The sequence below is a fragment of the Bubalus kerabau genome, chromosome 6 (genome assembly GCF_029407905.1).
Source record: "Bubalus kerabau isolate K-KA32 ecotype Philippines breed swamp buffalo chromosome 6, PCC_UOA_SB_1v2, whole genome shotgun sequence".
Taxonomy (NCBI): domain Eukaryota; kingdom Metazoa; phylum Chordata; class Mammalia; order Artiodactyla; family Bovidae; genus Bubalus; species Bubalus kerabau.
In genome coordinates this window covers 47,597,967-47,622,760 of record NC_073629.1, presented here as the reverse complement: position 1 = coordinate 47,622,760, position 24,794 = coordinate 47,597,967, and the positions used below count along the sequence as shown (strand labels likewise).

The window sequence follows — 24,794 nt, the reverse complement described above, 5'->3', positions numbered from 1 at the left end:
TGATCTTACTCAAAACTATTTTGTATTAAACTAGTTCCTTTTCAAAGACACAGCTCTAATGGATTGGAATTGGATTTTATTGGAAGGAATGTGTAATTATTTGAAAGTGGGGAGGAGGCTTGACAGTGGTAAGATAGGGTCTTTCTTGAGTCCATTTTATATAGGTACAGAAATGAGATACCTCTTTAAGTTAGGTATATTTCTGCCAGTGCTGCAGTTAATCTGTAGCATCAGGATTTATTATTGCTGAAAGTATGACTTTTTATTTCATTATGTGAATCATTTTACAGATTCTGTTACATGTTACTCAGAACCGTTTGAGATATGTCTGTTTTAACTTTTATATACAGACGTTTTTGATATGATGTCATTTTATTTTATTGTAATGTTTTGAAAATATTCCAGCATGTTGTTTCAGTTTGAATCTCTATGAGGGTCCTAACAACATGTCCTCCTGCATAGAGGTGATGAGAGCCTTCCTCTAATATAGTCTGCATGCTTAGTCGGTCAGTCGTCAGTCATGTCTATTTGTGACCCCGTGGAATGTAGCCTGCCAGGCTCTTCTGTCCTTGGGATTCTACAGGCAAGAATACTGGAGTGGGTTGCCATTTGCTCCTCCAGGGTATCTTTCTGACCCAGGGTTGAACCCACATTTTCTCCTGTATTGGCAGGTGGATTCTTTACAACTGAGCCACCTGGGAATCCCCTTTGTTGGCCAGTCGCTCAGTCACGTCCGACTGTTTGCAGCACGCCAGGCTTCCCTGTCCTTCACCGACTTGCAGAGTTTGCTCAAACTCATGCCCGTTGAGTTGGTGATATCATCCAAGCATCTCATCCTCTGTCATCCCCTTCTCCTTTCCCAGCATTAGGGTCTTTTCTAATAAGTTGGCTCCTCGCATCAGGAATATTCATTGGAAGGACTGATTCTGAAGCCATAGTACTGGAGCTTCAGAATCAGTCCTTCCAGTGAATATTCAGGATTGATTTCCTTTAGCATTGACTGGTTTTATCTCCTTGAAGTCCAAGGGACTCTCAGGAGCCTTTTCCAACATCACAATTCAAAAGCATGAATTCTTTGGTGCTCAGCCTTCTTTATGGTCCAACTCTCATATCTGTACATGACTCCTGGAAAAACATCCATAGCCTTGACGATACCGACCTTTGTCAGCAAAGTAACATCTCTACTTTTTAATACACTAAGCTTGTCATTGCTTTTCTTCCAAGGAGCAAGCATCTTTTAATTTCATTGCTCCAGGCACCATCTGCATTGATGTTGGAGCCCAAAAAGATAAAGTCTATCACTGTTTTCATTGTTGCCCCATTTATTTGCCATGAAGTGATAGGACCGGATGCCATGATCTTTGATTTTGAATGTTGAGTTTTAAGCCAGCTTTTTCACTCTCCATCAAGAGGCTCTTTTGTTCCTCCTCATTTTCTGCCATATGGTTGGTGTCATCTGCATATCTGAGGTTATTGGTATTTCTTCCTGCAGTCTTTATTCCAGCTTGTGCTCCATCCAGTCCAGCATTTCTCATGATGTATTCTGCATATAAGTTAAATAAACAGGGTGACAGTATACAGCATTGACATACTCCTTGGCCCAATTTTGAACCAGTCCGTTGTTCCATGTCTGGTTCTAACTGTTGCTTCTTGACCTGCATACAGGGTTTGCAGAGGCAGGTAAGGTAGTCTGGTATTCCATTCTCTTTAAGAATTTTCCACAGTTTGTTGTGATCCACATAGCCAAAGCCTTTAGTGTAGTCAGTGAAGCAGATGTTTTTCTAGCATTCTCTTGCTTTTTCTGTGATCCAAAGAATGTTGGCGGTTTGATCCCTGGTTCCTCTTACGTTTTCTAAATCCAACTTGAACGTTCCACGTACTGTTGAAGCCTAGCTTGGAGAATTTTGAGCATTACTTAGCTTGCATGTGAAATGAGTGCAATTGTGCAGTAGTTTGAACATTGTTTGGCATTACCTTTCTTTGGAATTGGAATGAAAACTGACCTTTTCTAGTCTTGTGGCCACTGCTGAGTTTTCTAAATTTGTTGGCACATTGAGTGCAGCACTTGCACAGCATCATCTTTTAGGATGTGAAATAGCTCAGCTGGAATTCTATCACCTCCATTAGCTTTGTTCGTAGTAATGCTTCCTAAGGCCCACTTGACTTCGCACTCCAGGATGTCTGGCTTTAGGTGAGTGATCCCACCATCGTGGTTATCTGGGTCATGAAAATCTTTTTTGTATAGCTCTTCTGTGTATTCTTGCCATCTCCTCTTAATATCTTATGCTTCTGTTAGGTCCTTTATTGTGCCCATCTTCCCATGAAATGTTCCCTTGGTATCTCTAATTTTCTTGCAGAGATCTCTAGTCTTTCCCCTTCTGTTTTCCTCTATTTCTTTGCATTGTTCACTTAAAAAGGCTTTCTTATTTCTCCTTGCTATTCTTTGGTACTCTGCATTTACATAGGTAAATCTTCCCTTTTCTCTTTTGCCTTTCACTTCTCTTCTTTTCTCAGCTATTTGTAAGGCCTCCTCAGATAAACATTTTGCCTTTTTGCATTTCTTTTTCTTGGGGAAGCCCCTAGCCTTCTATTATTTTCCAAGTCATGCATAACTTACATTTGGCAGCTAGGCTGTGCAGCTACTCAAAAATAGAGTTACAGGCAGGTTTTACAGTAAACCTAGTAAGATTTTTTTTTTGTTTGACATCTGTTGGAATTAACTAACAGCTAAAAAGTATTCTCTATCAGTATATACCTACATTTCTGGTTAACTGTTCTTTGAAATTTATTTTCCCATGTAGGGATGGAAAGATAAGAAAGATGAGTATGATCATTTATTTTCCTTAGCTCAGATTGTTTTTTTAAAGCTAGCAGCTTGTGTAACACTATGCTTTGCCTTGAAGTCTAACTAAAACTTTTAGTCATACAACTCAATACCAGAGAAACAAACAACCCAATCAAAGTGGGAAAAAGACCTAAACAGACATTTCTCCAAAGAAGACATACAGATGGCTAACAAACACTTGAAAAGATGCTCAACATCACTCATTATTAGAGAAATGCAAATCAAAACTACAATGAGATATCACCTCACACCAGTCAGAATGGCCATAATCAAAAAATCTACAAAAAAATAAATGCTGGAGAGGGTGTGGGGAAAAGGGAACACTCCTGCACTGTTTGTGGGAATGTAAATTGATACAGCTACTATGGAATACGGTATGGAGATTCCTTAAAACACTAGGAATAAAAGCACCATATAATCCCACTCCTAGGCATATATCATGAGGAAACCAAAATTGAAAGAGACACATGTATTCCATTGTTGATTGCAGCACTATTTACAATAGCTAGAACATGGAAGCAACCTAGATGTTCATCAACAGAGGAATGGATAAAGTTGTTGTGGTACAATGGAATATTACTCGGCCATGAAAAGGAACACATTTGAATCAGTTCTAATGAGGTGGGATGAACCTAGAAACTATTATACAGCACAAAGTAAGTCACAGAGAGATAAATATCTTATTCTAATGCATATATACGGAATCTAGAAAAGTGATACTGAAGAATTTATGTACAGGGCAAAAGTGGAGAAGTAGACATAGAGAATAAACTTACGGACATGGGGAGAGGGGAGCGGAGGGTGAGATGTATGGAAAGAGTTAACATGGAAACTTACACTACCAATTGTAAAATAGATAGCCAATGGGAATTTGCTGTATGGCTTAGGAAACTCAAATGGGCCCTGCACCAACCTAGAAGGGTTGGATGCAGAGGGAGATGGAAGGAGGTTACAAAGGGAGGGGACATATATGTATTCACCTATAGCTGATTCATGTTCAGATTTGACAGGAAACAGCAAAATTCTGTAAAGCAATTATCCTTCAATAAAAATTAAATTAATTAAAAAAATAAAACTATTTGGGAAAATAAATTTCAAACATTTTTAGGATTAAAACTCCATTGCCTTTCAGTTATCATATTTGATAAACAAAGTTACTAGTGCTTTTTTATAAGTGCTTGTATATGAAAGACTTGGAAAACGAAAATAAGGAGAGTATACTTAAGTTTTGTTAAATAATTTTCACTGAATAGATGGAAGTAGTTTTTGAGATTTTGCACTTCAAGTTGGTATATACAGTTGGAAGTATACAATTAGAATATTGGTCAATGAGTGAGATTAAAATAATGGGCATATAAAAAACCTTTTACTGGAGTGTTTATATGAGCAAATAAGGATAGGAAGGACATGGAGACCAGAACAACTTGGGGGCACTCTAACCATTTTGAGACGTAAATGAGTTAGCAGGTGGAGGTATGTGGGGGGGGGGGGTGTGGGTGGGTGTCACTGTAACCATTTTGAGACGTAAATGAATTAGCAGAGGGGTCAGTGTGTGTGTGTATGCCTGCTTGTTGTGTGCACTCAGTCATGTCCAACTTTTGTGACCCCATGGGCTGTAGCCCGCCAAGCTCCTCTATCCACAGAATTTTCCAGGCAAGAATACTGGAATGGGTTGCCATTTCCTACTCCAGGGGATCATCCTGACCCTGGGATCAAACCCAGTCTCTTGCACCTCCTGTATTGGCAGGCAGATTCTTTACCACTACACCACCTGGGAAGTAGCAGAGGGGTCCAAACAGGTATCAAATGAATTAGGAATTAAAGAAACTGAAAATGAGTATTGGGGTGCTGTGAGAAAAGAGATTTGATAAGATGAGAGGGCACATGGCTCTTTGACCCATATGGATTTAACAAATAACCCAGAATCTTGGTGAGACTTTTTTGTGTTAAAACTACATATAAGCCACTAGAAAATAAACTGTGGAAAATTCTGAGAGAGTTGGGAATACCAGATCACCTGACCTGCCTCTTGAGAAATCTGTATGCAGGTCAAGAAGCAACAGTTAGAACTGGACATGGAACAACAGACTGGTTCCAAACAAGAAAAGGAGTACGTCAAGGCTGTATATTGTCATCCTGCTTATTTAATTTATATGCAGAGTACATCATGAGAAATGCTGGGCTGGATGAAGCACAAGCTGGAATCAAGATTGATGGGAGAAATATCAATAACCTCATATATGCAGATGACACCACCCTTATGGCAGAAAGCGAAGAAGAACTAAAGAGCCTCTTGATGAAAGTGAAAGAGGAGAGTGAAAAAGTTAAATCTCAACATTCAGAAAACTAAGATCATGTCATTCAGTCCCATCACTTCATAGGAAATAGATGGGCAAACAGTGGCTGACTTAATTTTTCTGAGCTCCAAAAATCACCGCAGATGGTGACTGCAGCCATGAAGTTAAAAGATGATGGCCCCTTGGAAGACAAGTTATGACCAACCTAGACAACATATTAAAAAGCAGAGACATTACTTTGCCAGCAAAGGTCTGTCTAGTCAAAGATATGGTTTTTCCATTAGTCATGTATGGATATGAGAGTTGGACCATAAAGAAAGCTGAGCACAGAAGAATTGAATCTTTTGAACTGTGGTGTTGGAGAAGACTCTTTTAAGAGTCCCTTGGACTGCAAGGAGATCCAACCAGTCCATCCTGAAGGAAATCAGTCCTGAATATTCATTGGAAGGACTGATGTTAAGGCTGAAACTAATACTTTGGCCACATGATGGGAAGAACTGACTCATTGGAAAAGACCCTGATGCTGGAAAAGAGCGAAGGCAGGACGAGAAGGGGATGACAGAGGATGAGATGGTTGGATGACATCACCGAGTCAATGGACATGAGTTTGAGTGAACTTTATTGACTATGCCAAAGCCTTTGACTGTGTGGATCACAATAAACTGTGGAAAATTCTGAAAGAGATGGGAATACCAGACCATCTGACCTGCCTCTTGAGAAACCTATATGCAGGTCAGGAAGCAACAGTTAGAACTGGACATGGAACAACAGACTGGTTCCAAATAGGAAAAGGAATACATCAAGGCTGTATATTGTCACCCTGCTTATATAACTTATGTGCAGAGTACATCATGAGAAACACTGGGCTGGAGGAAGCACAAGCTGGAATCAAGATTGCTGGGAGAAATATCAGTAACCTCAGATATGCAGATGACACCACCCCTATAGCAGAAAGTGAAGAGGAACTATAAAAAGCCTCTTGATGAAAGTGAAAGAGGAGAGTGAAAAAGTTGGCTTAAAGCTCAACATTCAGAAAACGAAGATCATGGCATCTGGTCCCATCACTTCATGGGAAATAGATGGGGAAACTGGAAATAGTGTCAGACTTTATTTTCTTGGGCTCCAAAAACACTGCAGATGGTGATTGGAGCCATGAAATTAAAAGATGCTTACTCCTTGGAAGGAAGGTTATGACCAACCTAGATAGCATATTCAAAAGCAGAGACATTACTTTGCCAACAGAGGTCTGTCTAGTCAAGGCTATGGTTTTTCCAGTAGTCACGTATGGATGTGAGAGTTGGACTGTGAAGAAAGCTGAGTGCTGAAGAATTAATACTTTTGAACTGTGGTGTTGGGAGGGTCCCTTGGACTGCAAGGAGATCCAACCAGTCCATTCTAAAGGAGATCAGTCTTGGGTGTTCTTTAGAAGGAATGATGCTAAAGCTGAAACTCCAGTACTTTGGCCACCTCATGCGAAGAGTTGACTCATTGGAAAAGACTCTGATGCTGGGAGGGATTGGGGACAGGAGGAGAAGGGGACGACAGAGGATGAGATGGCTGGATGACATCAGCGACTCAATGGACATGAATTTGAGTGAACTCCAGGAGTTGTTGATGGGCAGGGAGGCCTGGCGTGCTGCATTTCATGAGGTCGCAAAGAGTCGAACATGACTGAGCGACTGAACTGAACTGACTGAAGTAGAACTTACTAGTTTTATGTTCAGAGTCAACCAACGCAATTTTTAAATGCGTTGTCTGTATAAACTTGAATGCAACTCTTAAACTGTGACTTAATTGACACTTCAAGTTATCAGATGAGTTCACATATCTCTGATCATCCAGTAAAATCACTACAATATCACCCTCTTCCAATCCTCTGTTATGTTACTTTTAATCTCAGTACTGTGCTTTACTTTCTCCATAGCACTACTACTTGTAGAAGTGATCTGGTTCAAGTACTAGGTAGGCCATCTGTCTCACTAGACAACAAGAGAACATCAGGGCTCTTATTGCTTGCTGTCATTGATGTACTCCAGAATCTAAAAGGCCAGACATTTTCTTGATACTCAAGAAAGTAACTGTTTAAAGAGTTGATGTTTGAATAAATTTTAAGGACACTTTTAGAAGATCAAGATGGTCTTAGTTTTATTGTATTGAGTGTTTGGGGGTATGTACTGTGAAGTACCAAAATTTGTATACAAAAATGGAGAATACATGTATTTTTCTCTGTGTGTAAGAGTTTTTCATTTTAATAGATTCTTAGAACTATCCTTGAGTCTTAGATGATGTTCTGTTTATTGCGTCTTTCATAAGTTTTGTTTTTGTTTTTTTGTTATTTTGTGTTTTGGTATAGTTTTGGATAAAGGTAGGCAACTAATTTGTTGTTCAGAATATATCACTCTAAAGCACAGAGTAACAGAAAAGATAATCAAGTCCATGAGTGATAATATAGTAGGTAGATGTTGATAGTGATAAAATATTTAGGTAGAGGAATATAAGCCATACTGTGGATTGACTGCATAATAATTTTTAAAGCATTATCTGATTCCATTTTTTTAGTACATTTTCCAATTTGAGCAACTTAGAATTTTTCAGGTAAAATATAGTGTCCCTAATTTTTGCTAAGTCAAAATTTTCACTGTTTTTGTATATTCCTTAGTCTGTTAAGATGATTGAATTGTAAGATAATTGTTTTGTATAGCCACTGACCATTTCTTTATGAAATTTCATTTTAATGTTTTTGATTGTCAGTTGTTACTCTACATATGCTATCCAGAAATGTCTCTACCCAATAATAATCTTAATTGATGAGATCATTTAGTAGTAATTGGTGGATAAGAGTTTTTTCCATTACTCTGAAAACCGTGTTTGTAAATTTTTAGTATCACAGGTATGCTTAGCTATGTTTTTAAGTTCTCTATTGAAGTTTGTTTTGTGATTTTTTTTTTTTTACGCACATAAGATAAACACAACTGTTTCTTTACTTTCTTTCAGCCAATGGTAATGATAGTAAAAAATTCAAAGGAGAAGATAAAATGGATGGTGCTCCTTCTCGTGTACTTCATATTCGAAAATTGCCTGGTGAAGTGACAGAAACTGAAGTTATTGCTTTAGGCTTACCTTTTGGTAAGGTGACCAACATCCTTATGCTGAAAGGAAAAAATCAGGTATACTTACTTCTGGACTTATACCATGTTAAGCTCCAAACTATCCAGCAAGTGGATTTAGCTGTGGCCTGATGAAATGATAGTTTATATAATTATACATAAGGTTACTTTTCTTAAAGAACATGACGGAAGTTTTACTCTGACTTTTCCTGGTAGCTGTGTATAAGAAATTAATGCTAGGGAATTAAAATGAGTAAGTCACCATAGTTTTCCAATTTTGCTTCGTAAATTCACTTTAGGACTGTAGTTGAACTATTGTTCAAGGAGATTGTGGGAAATACAGATGAAATATTTTTTTTTGTTGTGGCTTTGCTCTTTGTAATATCAGAAATCAGTAGGGACGTTAGTATCATCTTACCTTTTAAGCTTATCCCAGGGAAATATTTATCTGATAGCATTAGAAAAAAATAGTGTTAGTCCCAGATATTCTATACTGAATAGATATATCTGTAGCAGTAGGGTCCAGGTGTATTAAAAATCAAATTTTGTTTTAAAGTTCCTAATACCATTTAGAAGAATTTAGAGAAATTTAATGCTCTCTTAAATATAGTTAATATCACTAATAAGATGGCATTTAATTTTTTTTTCTACTAGATTATAAATGCTTTAAAAATGACTTGGGGATCTCATGTTTTCTAGGTTAGGCATGGTAAAATTCTGGTTCTAGAAAATGTTTGGATTTTATTTTCTCTAGCCTTTTTTTGAGGAGTTACATTTGTAATGTATGGAAATCAGAGATGGAAGGCAGAAATACTGTGTATGCTAAGAGCTTTCTACTGAGGTTAGCTTTAATTGTATTTCTAAGCTTCAATAAGGATTTCTGATTCTACCTATTAGGGCAATTCTCGATAGTGATTTTTTTAATGAGACAAATAGGCTACACAGATATGGAAGTTTATTTGAATTTAATTCATAGTATTATAATTTTTGCTATTTAAATTTTCAGGCATTTTTGGAACTAGCAACAGAGGAAGCAGCTATTACCATGGTTAATTATTATTCTGCTGTGACACCTCACCTTCGTAACCAACCGATTTATATCCAGTACTCCAATCACAAGGAACTAAAAACAGATAATACATTAAACCAAGTGAGTATGTGTAGGTTCATAAACAAAATGTCCTAGAGCGTATTAAGACTCATATTAGGAGAAAATTTTTAACCATTGAGAAGATTTTTGTATGATCTTTTTAATTTTTTGTTGTTGTTGCTATATTTTCTTACAGTATGTCCCTAAGTATTAAATTTTATATTACTTTACAGAACATATGTGCAGTCTTTTATTTTCATATTTTAAATTAGTACTGGATAAATTAAATAGTATCTTTTCAGTTTTTTTAAGGTTCTGGTCAAAGTTCTTTTTCTTTGTACAAATTAAAACTTGTACAGAAACTGTCTGAGGTAGGACTTAACTATAAACTGTTTATACAACTTTGATTAGATTTAATGTGTGAAATTCAGTACCTTTGGTTATTTGACTTTTTATAGGTTTTAATTTCTTATGGATAAATTCCTATTAAAGATGAATTAATGATTTTCTTGGAGGGAAATAAAAGAATTGAGAATATATGAATGTGTTATCTTTAAAAAATGCAAGGTAGTTTCTAGTTATTTAAAATTAATGTTTCTTTAGAAAAAATATCATAGAAGAGTGGTTTTAGATATAAACACTTAGGATTGCAGTAAACAGTGATATAGAAACTTTAGCTCTTTTAATGTAGCTTTTAGCTAATTATATCTGTTTTAGTAAAATATAAAGCTGTGTTTGACTTCTGCCTTAGCAAATGGAAAATAATCCTCACAAAATTTAACCTTTGTAAAAAATAACTTAAGATCATTTTGATAGTATATGAACAATAAGCTTGTAAAACTTTTTGCCTAAAAGATAGGCTAACATTTCAGTTTTTTGGTTTTTTTTTAAGTTTGGTAATTTTCGTTACTTTTGAACCAGAAGTTGTACTTCTTAAAATTTATCAAAAGAAAATACCTGTTCTCTATTCTTTTTACTTAAAGTGGCATTTAATATCCCAGTTGGGTTTAACATATTAATATTTTCAGTAAAGTAATTAGTGAATACATTCTCATTTTAAAAGATTGAAATGAAAAGGATGTTGAAAGGACAAAGATAAAACATCTGTAGATGGATGTCTGTGGTGGGGTGTGGAGGGGGCCTTGTAATTTCAAATAGGATAACCAGTGGAAGCCTGATAAGTGACATTTGAGTAACCTCAGAAATTAAAGAGTAAAACACTTATTACAGTTTTGGTTATTTTTGACATAGGGAATAATCAGTGCAACGTTCCTTCTGTTGAAAAAAAGGTTACAGCCATATTTTTGACTTACAAAAGTTCTTCTTTGATAGCCTTTTTGTATTACACCTGGTCATTGTCTATGGATACTAATTAATGGTATTTTTAAACACTCCGCTATCTTTTACTTTGCTTAGTATTAGCTGTTTATCTTGCTCTCCTTCTTCATCCCACCCGCTCTCATTGCTTGTTTTATATTTCAGAATGGGCAGTTAGGTTTTATTGGACTTTACATGCTTTCCTCTAGAGTAAAGTAATGAGTTGGATACTAAGCTGGGATCCCCCCAAATGCCAAAGAGGTCTTTACTTAGGCCTTTAAAACCCTCTTTTAGAGTTTCTGTTCTTTTAAGGGGGTGTTTAGTTGTTGATTTTGTTTTTATTAAGTTGGTTGATGGTGAGGAGGAAGAAGAGTTTAGCTGTTTGTTAGCCAGGCTTTCTGTTAATCCTTTTATTTTCACATTCCATTTCACCTCTTGTGTACCTGCCAGTTTCTAATTTGATTCCTATGGCTGCTACCAATGCAAATGCTGTTTGCTGTGTGTTCACTGTGTCTTCAGTCCATGCAGTTTCTGTGTTCCAGGAATCTGATAAAATTATTCTTGGCCAGTGATGACCTCTCTTCAGTGTCTGCATTTATTCCATTTTTTATTTATTTATAGGCATTTTAATAGTGTTTTATAACGAAAGACGAATATGTACATCAACCATGAATTCTTCCACAACCTTTTATCAAGTCACAAGTCCTATGAATTCACTCATCTCAATATCTGCCCAGCTTTCATTTCTTTTTTTCTACTTCAGTTGCCCAGACACAGCCATTTCTTAGCTATATAATAATCTTACCTAATAACTCTCTTGAAGTGAAGCTGCTCAGTTGTGTCTGACTCTTTGGCGACCCATGGATTTTAACCTACCAGGCTCCTCCGTCCATGGGATTTTCCAAGCAAGATTACTGGATTGGTTGCCATTTCCTTCTCCAGGGGATCTTCCCGACCCAGGGATCAAACCCAGGTCTCCTGCGTTGTAGGCAGACACTTTACCGTCTGAGCCACTAGGAAAGTTAGTAACTCTCTTACTGATCTTTAATTTTTGTCTTGAATACTTTCTCCCTAGTACAAATGTGTGTGTATCTCTTTCTAAAATGCACAGATCTAACTTGCTCCCCTGCAGCAGTTTCTTTTCATGCTCAGGATAAAGGTCCTTTCTGAGATGACTGCTGTTTCTGTCTGTGGCTGCTCCCCACTCCATTTTCCTGTGTTTCTATCTCAGTAGTAATGATGGATCCTATAACTTGGCATACCTTCTCTTATTTTGTCTTTGGAGGCCACTGTTGCTGTGATGTAACTTTTGCCTGAAATATTGTGACCTGCCTATGTTTGTGCCAAGTTTCCATCCCATACTTCATATGACCAGTTGTTAGACATCTTCAAGTTTCCATAAGCCAGTTTCCTTGAAAGCCATCCTCTGATCTACACAGTGGATTAGGTTTGGATTAAGAACCTTTAATGCAATTTAAAAATCACTGTGAGATACTGCCATGTGCTACCGTATTGGATACAATGAGGTAATTCCAAGTGTTGAAACAATGTAGAAAAGCTTGAACTCTTATAAATAAGTGATGGGAATGTAAGTTGGTAGAATAGTTTTTTAAATCTTCATTTATCAACTAAAGCTGAGCATATTCCTGTTCTTTGACATAGTAATTTTGCTAGTCATATATCTGAGAAAATTTATATATATGTGCATCAAAAGATATGTATGGGAAAGTTCATCGCACACTATATGTAATTACCCAAGGCTGGAAATGATCTAAATGTTGAGCAGCAGTAGAATGTGTTGTGGTATATTTATTTGTTGGAATACTCCCTGGCAAAAAGAATGAACAAGCTACTGGTGCATCCAAAACTTGAATGGACATCATAAAAATTATGTTTATTGGAAGAAGCCAGACCAGAGTAGTACATTCCATTTACATAACTGGGAGAAAACATGTGTGTGGCTTTTGGCATGTTGGTAATGTTCTATTTTTTATCTCGATAGTGCTTTCACGATATGGTTTATTTGATATTTTATTAAGCTGTGTATACTCATGATTTGTGTCCTTTTATGTGTATGATTGTTTCAATACAAAGTTTAATTAAAATCTAGATTGGCAGGTCACCTCTGCTCCATGAATATTTTTAAAACATATATGAAACATGAATGAAGTTATTTGTTAATAGAGAACATAATTGTTAAGGTAAAAAAAGGAAGATGTAGAGAGTGAGTATAGTATTGGAAAGAAAGATATGCAGTAGATAAGTGCTTATATGCTTGTATGGAGTATATATGTACATACATGCTTGAATATGTAAGTGATGTCTCTGGAAGAATACCCAAGATTATTGTGAGGGTTCGTAGGGGAAAGCATACAGGATGAGTGAGTTGCAGAGGAAAGTTAACTTTTTATACTGTTTGGATAGTATACCATGATCATGTGATTCCTGTTTAGAAAGGTATTTGATTATTTGATTCAGTTATTTGAAATAGCAGCAGAAGGGTTGTTCTAAGTTGTAATATTTCCATGCTTATTAATAATAAATGTATGTAGACATGTTGACTAATGAAGAAAGTGATATTGCAATGAGCTACTTAAAATACTTTATTTAAATTTGTATTGGACTAAATATGTTCAAATATTTAACAAACATTGTTCTAGAATACTTTCATCCCTCTTTTATAATATCTATAATAGTCGTGTAAATGTGTCCATTGTATTAAATATTTATCATATATTTCAAAATGTTGGATTTTAGTCACTTTAGCTAACATAAATTTATAGGTCATGTTGTATTTAATTACCATTTAGATGACGAAGTTTGACTAGATGAGTGTGTGATCTCTTTGAGATTATGCTGTGTGATTTCCTAGTTATCAGATCAGATCAGATCAGTCACTCAGTCGTGTCCGACTCTTTGTGACCCCATGAGTCGCAGCATGCCAGGCCTCCCTGTCCATCACCAACTCCCGGAGTTCACCCAGACTCACGTCCATTGAGTCAGTGATGCCATCCAGCCATCTCATCCTCTGTCGTCCCCTTCTCCTCCTGCCCCCAATCCCTCCCAGCATCAGGGTCTTTTCCAATGAGTCAACTCTTCGCATGAGGTGGCCAAAGTACTGGAGTTTCAGCTTTAGCATCATTCCTTCCAAAGAAATCCCAAGGCTGAGCTCAGTGAAATGAGCATCCCCTCACCTTTGTTGAGATAATAGACATATACATTGTGTAAGTTTTAAGATATACAACTTATTTATATGATTTATTTATGTTTTGCAAAATGATTACCAACACCACTTTAGCTAACAGGTCCAGAAAAAAATGTGACACTTCATGAATTTGGGGGTCATATTTGCATAGGACCATGCTAAACTCTGTATTGTTTCAGTATTGTATGTGTGCTGGTAAAGGGAGCACGGATCCTTCCTTATACATAAGTGTTCTTATTCTTTTGTGTTTGTCTTCCTTTTCATTTATCGCTGTGCTTTGTTTATATATATATGCCTATTCATCTGCCAGTACAACTTCTTCAAACTGTAAAGCAGCATAGAGGTGTTAGTTACTATTATATTTAACAGTTATTTGCCTTTATATAGGTTTTTTGGCCCCCAAATAAGGTAGAAAACAATTATTTCCTTATCAGTGAATCTGTCAGAGAAATAATAGAAAAGACATAATGGTAATAAAGGCAGTGTTTTTGGAGCATTTAACATAGATTTAGTTGACATATTTCCTAAAAATACTGTATTTTCTCAATTCTGAATATATTTTTTTCACTTTTTAAAATCTCAGAAATCAAGATGTGTCTTATAAGTTGATCTTTCATGGTTCAATTAGCAATATCTTATTAGTCCTACATAAAAGGATAGTGCATTTTACCATTAATGATATATTAGAAACAATAACATGGATGGGAAAGATTCTTTATATTTTATCTTGAAGTATTCCTGAAAATTTTGTGGCTGTGTACTGTGGTATACATCAGTTTCTGTTGTAAAAATTTTGGTTTCAAAAGTTACACTAGTATCAAAAAAAAATTTTGTATCTGAATGTTTCTCTTTTAGGATTTATTAGAAATAATAAGCTTTATAGGTGTTCTTTTGGATAATCTAGTAATTTCCTCTTAAGGTTTGCCATTTCCCTTTTTTATGGAATGAATAATGTTAAAGTTTCATTGTTCTCTAAAAGTTTCTGTGTAAAACATTTTCTGAATCTGTCAGACTACATCATGTTGTTTTGAGAATAAATTACATGACTTATCTATCTTGTTCAGCATTGGTCCCAAACCCTCAATAACTGTTTTGAGGTAAATACTAGTATGATACTTGAATTGTAAACAGGCAATATATGCTGATGGCAGGTGCTTAAAAGTGTATTTACTGAGTGAGTGTTAAATTTTATTTAATCCGTATGTGTTCTAGAAAAGAATTTAATACTGTAGCATGTAGCAAAGTATAAGTGAATATACCAGGAATGTTTCTGAAGTGCTTATATTTTGATTTTTAGCGTGCTCAAGCAGTTCTTCAAGCTGTGACTGCTGTCCAGACGGCAAATACTCCTCTTAGTGGCACCACAGTTAGTGAGAGTGCAGTGACTCCAGCCCAGAGTCCAGTGCTTAGAATAATTATTGACAATATGTATTATCCTGTAACACTTGATGTTCTTCACCAAGTAAGTTTAATTTCATTTGCATTTTATCTATAAAATGGAGAAATAATAATACAGTAGATATAATTTGTTTTGATTTTTAATATTTTAACAGATATTTTCTAAGTTTGGTGCTGTATTGAAGATAATCACATTTACAAAAAATAACCAGTTTCAAGCTCTTCTCCAGTATGGCGATCCAGTAAACGCTCAGCAAGCAAAACTAGTAAGTCTAGGTTTTTTTGAGAGCAATAATTTTCAGTGGCAGATATATATACACACACATATATATGTAACTAATATCATTAATATTATTATTTTACATATTAATATTATGTCAGTAACTAATACTGACATAACTTAGCAGTACCATATAGCATTTTAGATGACACAGATTAATGTCATAGAGATAGTATTAGAAAGCTTAGTATTTGTGATAAAAAGAAATGTTTATTTTTAACAATTGTCATATTTGTAGTTATCTATAATATAGGCTTATATTCTGCATTTTTGTTTTATCTAGGTCCAAATATTTTGTGCTCTTGAGGATATAGCAGGATTATATTATGCATGCATACCTGTTTAAGATTTTACATTTTCCAGTGGGAGTTTCAAAGTACTTAATTAGCTGTAAGGTACTTCGGCTGAAATATATCAGTGCTCATGTGGCTCAAATGCTGTAATAAGCTCTCAGTTGATTTCCGATATTCTTTTTAAGTATTTTTTAAAAATAGGTTTTTTCGATACGCTCTTGGTCTCCTTTTTATTCCAATCACTTACCTTGTTGTTGTTGTTGTTGTATATGGAGGGTAAGAAACTATTCAAAGCAGCAAAATTTACTCATGTTACAGCTACCATTGAAAACTGCATACCAGTCTTTGTCTTATTTAAATCTTCCTTTGTCTCTTTAACTTCTTGTGCTGTAGTATAATATTGTTATTTTTATTCCACTATTAAAAAATTAAATATTTATTAAGTGTGTGTAAAGTGTTAGTCACTTAGTCGTGTCTGACTGTTTGCAACCCCGCGGACTATAATAGCCTGCCCCAGGCTTCTCTGTCCATGGAATTCTCCTGGCAAGAATACTGGAGTGGTTAAACCATTAAATCAGCTGTCTCCACTTAAAATGGTCTTACCTCTTTTTTCTCTCTTTCACTCTTTTACTTTCAGACTGATTATGGTATATTACTTCAGTGCTACCTCCAGATCAAGATAACTTGTTTGAAACCAGGCCATTTTTAACTACTGTTTCATTTCCATTCTTAGAATCTCATTTGGGGAGCAGAAGTAGCTTCAGGTAGCAGAAAGGCTTTACTAGTAATAATAGCACAATTGAAATGATTTACCAAGTGCTGTTATCTCATTCTTTTTCTGACTACTCTGTATTGTAAACTGAACAGAAATTTTTCCTGTTAGCAGATGCTAAGATTCAAAGAGGTAAATGATTTATAATGTACACATCTGTAAAGTAGACATTTTTTCAGTCTACTCTTCTCCAGTATGTTTCTACTCAGTGGTTCCCAATTGCATGATCTAATCATATTTCCCTTTTCAGGAATAAATTAGCAATTATAGAGTTGTTTTTTCAAAAATAATTAACTTTCCTAACATGCTTCGGCCCTCCAACTTTAGAGATAAAAATAGATACCAAAATAATTGTGTTATGAGGTTTGATCAATAGCAGACAATCTAGAAGCCATGTTCTTGATGGCATTTTTCACAACTTCAAACAAATTTAAATATAGTGCACATTTTTCTTAATGTGGAATATTTTCTTTTTGTCATTCCCTTCTGATCCAGAGGAACACTGTTTAGTAAAGGACCAGTGAAATGGAATTTGTTTCAGAATTGTACCTCATTTGGGCTATGTGGTTCAATGGGGAAAGTAGTTTATATATATTTTTCAGTATTTAATAGGTTTTCATTTAACCGATCTTCTGCACAGAAAATAAGCATTAAACTAGTGTTTGTGAATGTTTACATACACTCAGGTCTTTTCTACAAAAATCTACAAAGATAATTACTTTATTAAACTTTTATTCTGGTATCTGAGCTTACTATATTGCACTTATTGGTGAAGGAAAAAAGGAGTCTATTTTCTAATCTTGCTTGTCCCATTATCTTGTAATCCAGACTCCTCTTAAAACCTATACTTTTGACGACTCCAGTATTTTTTCTTCATACCTTATCTGGACTATTGAGTGTAGCCAGAGAATATCACATAATCTAACCAGTTGATAGCAGTTTAAACTCATCAGCATTAACTACAAATAGGCCCTCTACTCTGCCTGCAAAATCTTACCACGTTTCTTCAGTCAGCATGTTCTCCCATTTTCCACAATTGTCTGTATCAGATGGAAATTTGTCTTTCTACCAAGTCGCTTTTCACTCTTATGACCTTGCCTACTGCTTCTCAGAAAAAAATAGAAACTATCAGATGGAAACTCTTATCAGCTTTTCTCACAAAATATACTTATACCCACACATTTCTTTCTTCTAGATATAAGGCATAGATATTTCTAAGACCAGTAAACACCAGACACCACCCTCTTCTGCCTCTTAGGAGTCTTTGTACTTTTATCTCCCCTTTCTTGTGTATTTTTCTCCATGTTAGTTACTTCTCACCAGTTTTTCAAGTGTGCTTAAATGTGTCTCTCTTTTTTTTTAATGGATTTATTACCCTTAACTCCATATTTCATATATTTATCCATCTAACACCTTATCTCCCTTTCTTTTCGTTTATAACCAGACTTCTTAAATAAGTTGTCTTTGTTTGCTTATTATACTTATTCCCTTCTTATTTCTCTACTTATTGTAATTTGGTTTCAGCACCCATTTACTCAACAAGGGATCACTGGAGTAGCTAAATCTCATCAGAATTGTTCAGTCCTTATCTTACCTAACCTCTAGGTAACCTTTGACATTGAATCTGTCTTTCCCTTTCTTAAAATCCTTTTTTCTCCTGGTCTTGAACACTTCTCACCTAGATATATCCCACCTCTCTGTTCATTATTTGTTGTATCCCTCCCCTTCTTCTAGGGGGACCTCACCTGTTATACACAGCTTAGTTACACTTTGTGATTCTGACAGTACGTACTCACATAACTTTATTTCTAGGTCACACATCTTCTGAGAGACCCAGGCTAGGACTGTGGAGCACCTTCAGACTTAGTGTGTTCAATTAAACTCCTGTCACCCCCCACCCCACCACCACCAAAAATACTAAAATCTGTATTTCATATACCATTCTCTAGGTATTGATCAGGACAAAGTACCATCAATCTAAGAAACAAGACAAAACATTGAATCATTCTTTCTTCTTCCTCCTTTCAGCCTATCACCAAATCTTAACTGATTTTAGATCCTAAATTTTTGTTCAGTCTATCCTTTTGCCTCCAACTCTTCTTGTCGTCACCGTAGCCTAAGCTAGTGTTTTACAAAGTGCTAGTCTCCAGTGCTATAAGAAGCTTGTGCCAACATTCAAATTAGCTTACTTTAAGCTATAGTTTGTTTAGTGTCAATATTGATCATAAATTCTGATACAAACTTCTTTTCATGCAAGGTGAACTGGGCTGCTAGTCCATGAACCACAGTTTGATTAGCACTGATCTAAACCATCAAGCCATCTCTTAAATCTGTGCCTCATTGGCCTTCTAGTCTAAATCCACCACTGCGAGTTTTAAGAATGATCTCAACTTAAAGTCATATTTCTTCCTTTCTCTGTACCCTTCAATGACTGATTTGTGTCCTTGGTATAAAAATGCTCTTTCTTTAACATACTTATATAAAACTCTTAAATCTTGCCTCTCCAGTCTTATTTTACACCTCTGTAACCATATTGGGCTTTTTTTTTTTTTTTTTTTTTTTTATGATTTTTATTGTGGTAAAAAGTCACGTAAAAAATACTATTTTAACCATATTTAACTGTACAGTTCAGTGGCACTAAGCACATTCATATTGTTGTGCAACTTTCACCATCATCCATGTCTGAATTTTCCACCTTCCTAAACTGAAACTCTGTCTCCATTAAACACTAACTCCCCAGTTCCCCTCCCCAACTTCCACTCCCAGTCCCCTGGCATCTACCAGTGTACTTTCTGACTATGAATTGGAGTATTCTAGGTATCTCATAAATGGAATCAAACAGTATTTGCATCTAATGTGTATTGAACTTCTTTAAATTCTTGTGTATTTGATCTCTTGGGCTTACAACTTGCTATATTCTATGTGCTAAAATACTTTTCTCTTCATCTCTTTATGACCAACTCATTTCTGTCTTTCAAGTTTCAGTTTAGAAATCTCTTCTCCAGAGAGGTCTTCTATAACCTTTCAACTAGATTTGATCCCTTCTTTTCTTAGTTCTCACCACCACGGATCAAATTTATAATTACTTATTAAGTGTCTGAATTCTGGAGGAGGAAATGGCAGCCCACTCCAGTATTCTTGCCTGGGAAATCCCATGGACAGAAGACCTGGTGAGCTGTAGTCCATAGGGTTGCAAAAGAGTTGGGCATGACTGAGCAACTAAACAAAAAAGTGTCTGTGTTATCTGTTGGACTATAAGCTGTATAAGAGTGGTTGTCATGTCTGTTTTGTTCTCTGCTGTGTTCTTAGTACCTAACACATAGGTATGAGGGCTTTTTTTTCAACATGACACAACTTACCCGACAGCTGGTGTGCTGTAGATCTCTTCCTACCTTTCAACCATCCATGTACATCTCAGTGTGTAATAAAATGAGTTAGATCTAAACTTTGTAATTCAGGTGTTACATTTTTATGCTTGTTAAAACAGTAGAAATCATGTAAAATTTACAGGTAAGGAATAATAGTTTGGGAAGAGAATTTCAAGCCTGCTTCTCTACTTCTATAGTGATAGTTGTTCAGATGATTGAGAGAATGAAAAAAATATCACCTGTGCCTTGGGAATTCATTTAGCAGGCATGGTATATCTTTAGGTTTGGAGGGGAAGAGAACTTAGAGTGTCCTTTTAAAGTATGGTTCAGAACCTTCTTTTCATATAGATTGCTTATAAAAAATGGGACTCTTAGGCTCCTCTGAGCTAACAGTTATAATCTTTGGGGTTGGGAGCCCACTGCTCTGTTTAGTTTTTCAAGCCCTGGGAATCACTGCCGTGTAAAGGCAGCTTGAGTGACATTGCCAACCAGACTCTTGCCATGTATTAGTTACGATCTTTGGCAATTACTTTCAGTTAATTGGAATTATTTCCCCCTAGCATTTTATTTTATAAGAGAATAGTAACTCAGGAAAAAAAATCTTAAAAATGGAGTTGTATTAGTGAGGGTTGGAGGGGAAAAATTTAACCATCTCCTGAATTTGTTCTGAGGTTCGTGTATATTGCAGTCCAGTCTCTTTTAAAACCTCTGAAGTCAGGGGGACACATGTACACCCATGGCTAATTCATGTCTATGTATGGCAAAAAACATTACAATATTGTAAAGTAGTGATCGTTTAATTAGTTAATTAAAAATAAAAACCCTCCTAAGTCAACCAAAAAGGTAATGTTATGTATATTGAGGTTGGCATTTAGGGTGGTAGTCACCACCAGTAATCACCAATCATTGTAAAAATAATGATTATCAAATAAAAAGTAAATTATTTTAAATGATCCTCACATTTATTAATGAAAAGGCCCTAATGCCTTTTTCAGAAATCTTTTTCAGTTTATTGGCAAACAAAAATATTATTCACTTACTGTGGCTTTCTAGTTCAGTTTCTGTATTTTCAAGGTATAGAATGTGAAGTCGCTTAGTCATGTCCGACTCTTTGTCACCCCGTGGACTGTAGCCTACCGGGCTCCTCCATCCATGGGATTCTCCAGGCAAGAATACTGGAGTGAGTTGCCATTTCCTTCTCCAAGGGATCTTCCCGACCCAGGGATCAAACCCAGGTCTACCGCATTGCAGGCAGATGCTTTAACCTCTGAATCACCAGGGATGCCCTCAGGGTATAGAAGTAGACTCCTTTTCACCTGGATCTTTTAAAATTATTTAATTTATACAACCCTGAAATTGTAACACACTTGGTAGAAAATTGTAACACAGCTTTTAGGGGTATTATCTACTTTTATTAGGAATATGTGCAGTTGACACTGCACAGTGACACTGTGTCTTTTGGAAATCCTATCATTAATGATTTCCTTCCAGGAGAATATATTTCATTAAGTTTCATTAGTGGTTTTTCCTATTTTTAAGCCATATGCAGTGTTTCATTGTGTTGTTAATTAAGCATTCTATATTTAACATCTTTACTGAGTTTATCATGTTTTTGACATAAATCTTATATTTACTATGAAGATATTTTTTCCTGATTGTTTTCATGTACTCTCCAAACTTTCCCTTTGCATAGATACATTTGAGAGGCTTTTTTGCAAATTAACTTGGGCTTTTACTGTCAGAAATCTTTGCTCCAGCAAGATCACTACAATCTTGATTGCCGAACACTGACTGACTTGTGTGCTACTGTTATTTCCTGGAAGTTGGCAAATAACAATGAGCTTAAAGTGAGCTTGCATATATAGTTTACTTTAATTTTTCTTCTTACTTCACTTGTCATTTTACCTCAGCCAGCTATTGAAAATGCCTGGATTTCTGTTATCATGTATCCTTAGCTCTTTTTCCTCTCCCCTGTTGCTAATATACATATTGTTTCCTGATTTCTCTAGCTCTTGTATCTAAGGTACAGTTTTGTGTGTGCCTTATGTGTATACTTTGTGTGTATCTTAGGTATACCTGTGTATAATACCTACATAAAGGTTTTTTTTTTTTTTTTTTGGTTAAAGGTTTCTAGACAGCTTTCAAGCAGTTAGCATATTCATTAAGATATTTGGCAGTCAACCTCTTTGATAGAACTTGGCCCCAAAGAAACTGCTTGTTTTGAAGTTAGTCATTTTGTATCAGTATGTTACTTGCATTAATAGACGTACTATGATCCAAAGTCAGGTCTTTTCTTATAGTATATCAGATTTTTTATATATTATTGAAATAGTCGCCTAAAGTGAATTTTGACATTCATGTATAAGGTAGAGACGTAGATTCTATTACATGGCTAGCCATTTCCCCTATAGGAATGAGTAAATGAAGACCTATTTTCAGTGCTTTGTTTGCTTTTACAGCAGAGTATTGAATTAATTACTTATTAGGTATTGAATAAGAATTAATTACTTATGAAGTATTGAATTAATACTTATATTACTCTGCCTGAGAGAGTTGATACTTCCCATTCTCATGTGATGATAGGTGCTTTCCCTAATTCAAATAGAATTCAAATCCTGATGTGCATGTAGTCCCTTTATGTGAATATAGAAATGGGGAAACTTGTGTTGAATTGTGTTTTTAAGTTAGCTTTTAGCTTGGTAAATATATTCACTTAAATCTTAATTTTGTATGTTAAAGGAAAGGGTTTTCCTCTTTTCACAGAGTGGGAGTATTTTAAATATAATATTTTAACTATAAACTTTATATGCAAAGCAGCTATTGAGGTTTCCTTTTTCCATAACAGAACACTCTTGACTATTTTTAAGTCTGTTTCAGTTAATGTTCCTTCTCCAATAATATAGCCATTAAAATAGTCATACTGAAGTAATATAAAAATTCTCTTTCAAACATCAAGTATGAAAAATATGTTTATCTACTATTAATATAGTTCTATATTTACACACCTAGTAGATCTTGGTCTACATAGATATCAGTCTTGATCTATTTATGTATTGTTACCAGAAGAATTGTTTTATTTTTGAAGTGAATTAGAGCTAAACATGTTCTTCATTTCTGAACTGTTACTTTATAAAGAAAATGTTTGTTCTTCTAATAAAAAATCAACAATATATTCTCCTGTTCTCTAGTTTGTTCCAAGCTTCTGTCTAGCTGGAGTATAAATGGCGATGATATAGGAAGAGAAAAAAACATAACAGCAGCATATTTTTTTATATGCTTTATATGCGTTTTTCTGTGCTTTATAATTCATGATACTTGCACACATGTGGTCTTTTATCTAATCCTTACAATAATCCTGCAAGGAAGCATGGCAGCCATTGTCATCTGTCTTCCAGATTCTGAGATTAGAAAATATTAAATAACTTGTTCAAGGTGACCTAATTGAGTGGTCTTTCAACTCTAGAGCATAAGTATTACCATCCAGCAAAAACTATATGTGTAATAAAATTAACTTTTAACTATTGTGCAAACTATTGATATTACAGTACTATTTTGGCAGGATGAACTATATTTGTGACCTTTGTTTTTTTTAATTAAAATATTTGCAGGTTTTTGAAATTGAAAATATATTAGCACATATATTTAACTGGTTATATTTTATATTTAAGTAGCACTTTCTATTTAAAGACAGTAGTATTTGTGGAAAACAATATACATACAGCTAGTGTAGCAAAGAAAAGAGTATGGAATTTGATCCCTTTCCTGGTAACTTTTATCATGTACAGCTTTTCATTGTTGAGTTTTTTGTCAGAGTCTTACTTTTTCTAATTTTTATCTCTTAAAATTGCTGATATACTTTATTCACTTTTACAGGCCCTAGATGGTCAGAATATTTATAATGCTTGCTGTACCCTAAGGATTGATTTTTCCAAACTTGTGAATTTGAATGTAAAATACAACAATGATAAAAGTAGGGATTATACTCGACCTGATCTTCCATCTGGGGATGGACAACCTGCATTGGACCCAGCTATAGCTGCAGCATTTGCCAAGGAAACATCTCTCTTAGGTATGATTTTTATTGTCTGTACCACTTCTGCCAAATGGGCAAGTGCCTGTTAAACTCCAGTAAGTATAATGAATCTCCCATTTTGAAATTTAAGAAATTACGTTAGATTCCCCCCCCCCGCCTCAGGTAAGAATGTATATGAATACTGTTGGAAGAAAAACCTAAATTCATAAGTATAATTAAAGTTGTGTAACATTCCTTTTACCTATCTCATCTTCTCTCCCAAAATAGAAGAGGAAAGGCTCTAATGAAAAAATTTGAGTTCTTAATAAAACATTTACACTTTAAAGTCATGCTATCTGGAGGCCATTGTGCATATTCAGTCTTAATTGTTTCAGTTAGATTGGAAAACCAGTCTGATTGTTTCAGTTTAGCCCTGCACAAAAAAAACCCAGAAAGTTAACAGAGGCAGCATATAATGGGCGTAGTTATATGGATTTTTCAAAACATATCGTAGTCTTAAAACACAGGTTTAACTAGGAAGAATTTTATATAAAATTTATTTTGGTATTTATTTGCATTTTGTCTTAGTTATTATATTTCACCTCATTCAGCAATGGGTTTGACCCACCTAATAAAAAAACACAAATATTTGCAACTAATAGTTGACAGAGTCAAGATGAAGAAAAAATAACAGAAAATGTTATTTTGTAAGTAAAATAAGTGATTTATAACTTCAGATGAAATTTTAGTTTCCTTTTGATGAATTCAGGAAATTCTTGTTTTCTGAAGTTTGTAAGATTATCATTAAAT

At 35.2% G+C, this 24,794-nt stretch overlaps 1 protein-coding gene and 1 non-coding gene across 8 annotated transcripts in view; one reads left to right on the top strand and one right to left on the bottom strand.

The window, feature by feature from the left end:
* Nucleotides 1-24,794, top strand: part of PTBP2 (polypyrimidine tract binding protein 2) — an 86,076-nt gene that overhangs the window by 35,971 nt on the left and 25,311 nt on the right. For all 7 annotated transcript variants that reach the window (XM_055585025.1, XM_055585026.1, XM_055585019.1 and 4 more), the window contains exons 4-8: nucleotides 8,137-8,309; nucleotides 9,256-9,399; nucleotides 15,159-15,323; nucleotides 15,415-15,525; nucleotides 23,846-24,041. In XM_055585025.1, the coding sequence (XP_055441000.1) occupies nucleotides 8,137-8,309; nucleotides 9,256-9,399; nucleotides 15,159-15,323; nucleotides 15,415-15,525; nucleotides 23,846-24,041 (789 nt within the window). The remainder of the gene's footprint in view (nucleotides 1-8,136; nucleotides 8,310-9,255; nucleotides 9,400-15,158; nucleotides 15,324-15,414; nucleotides 15,526-23,845; nucleotides 24,042-24,794) is intronic.
* Nucleotides 13,968-14,069, bottom strand: LOC129656675 (U6 spliceosomal RNA). Its single transcript, XR_008716464.1, has one exon. It is a non-coding gene; the product is annotated as a U6 spliceosomal RNA (small nuclear RNA).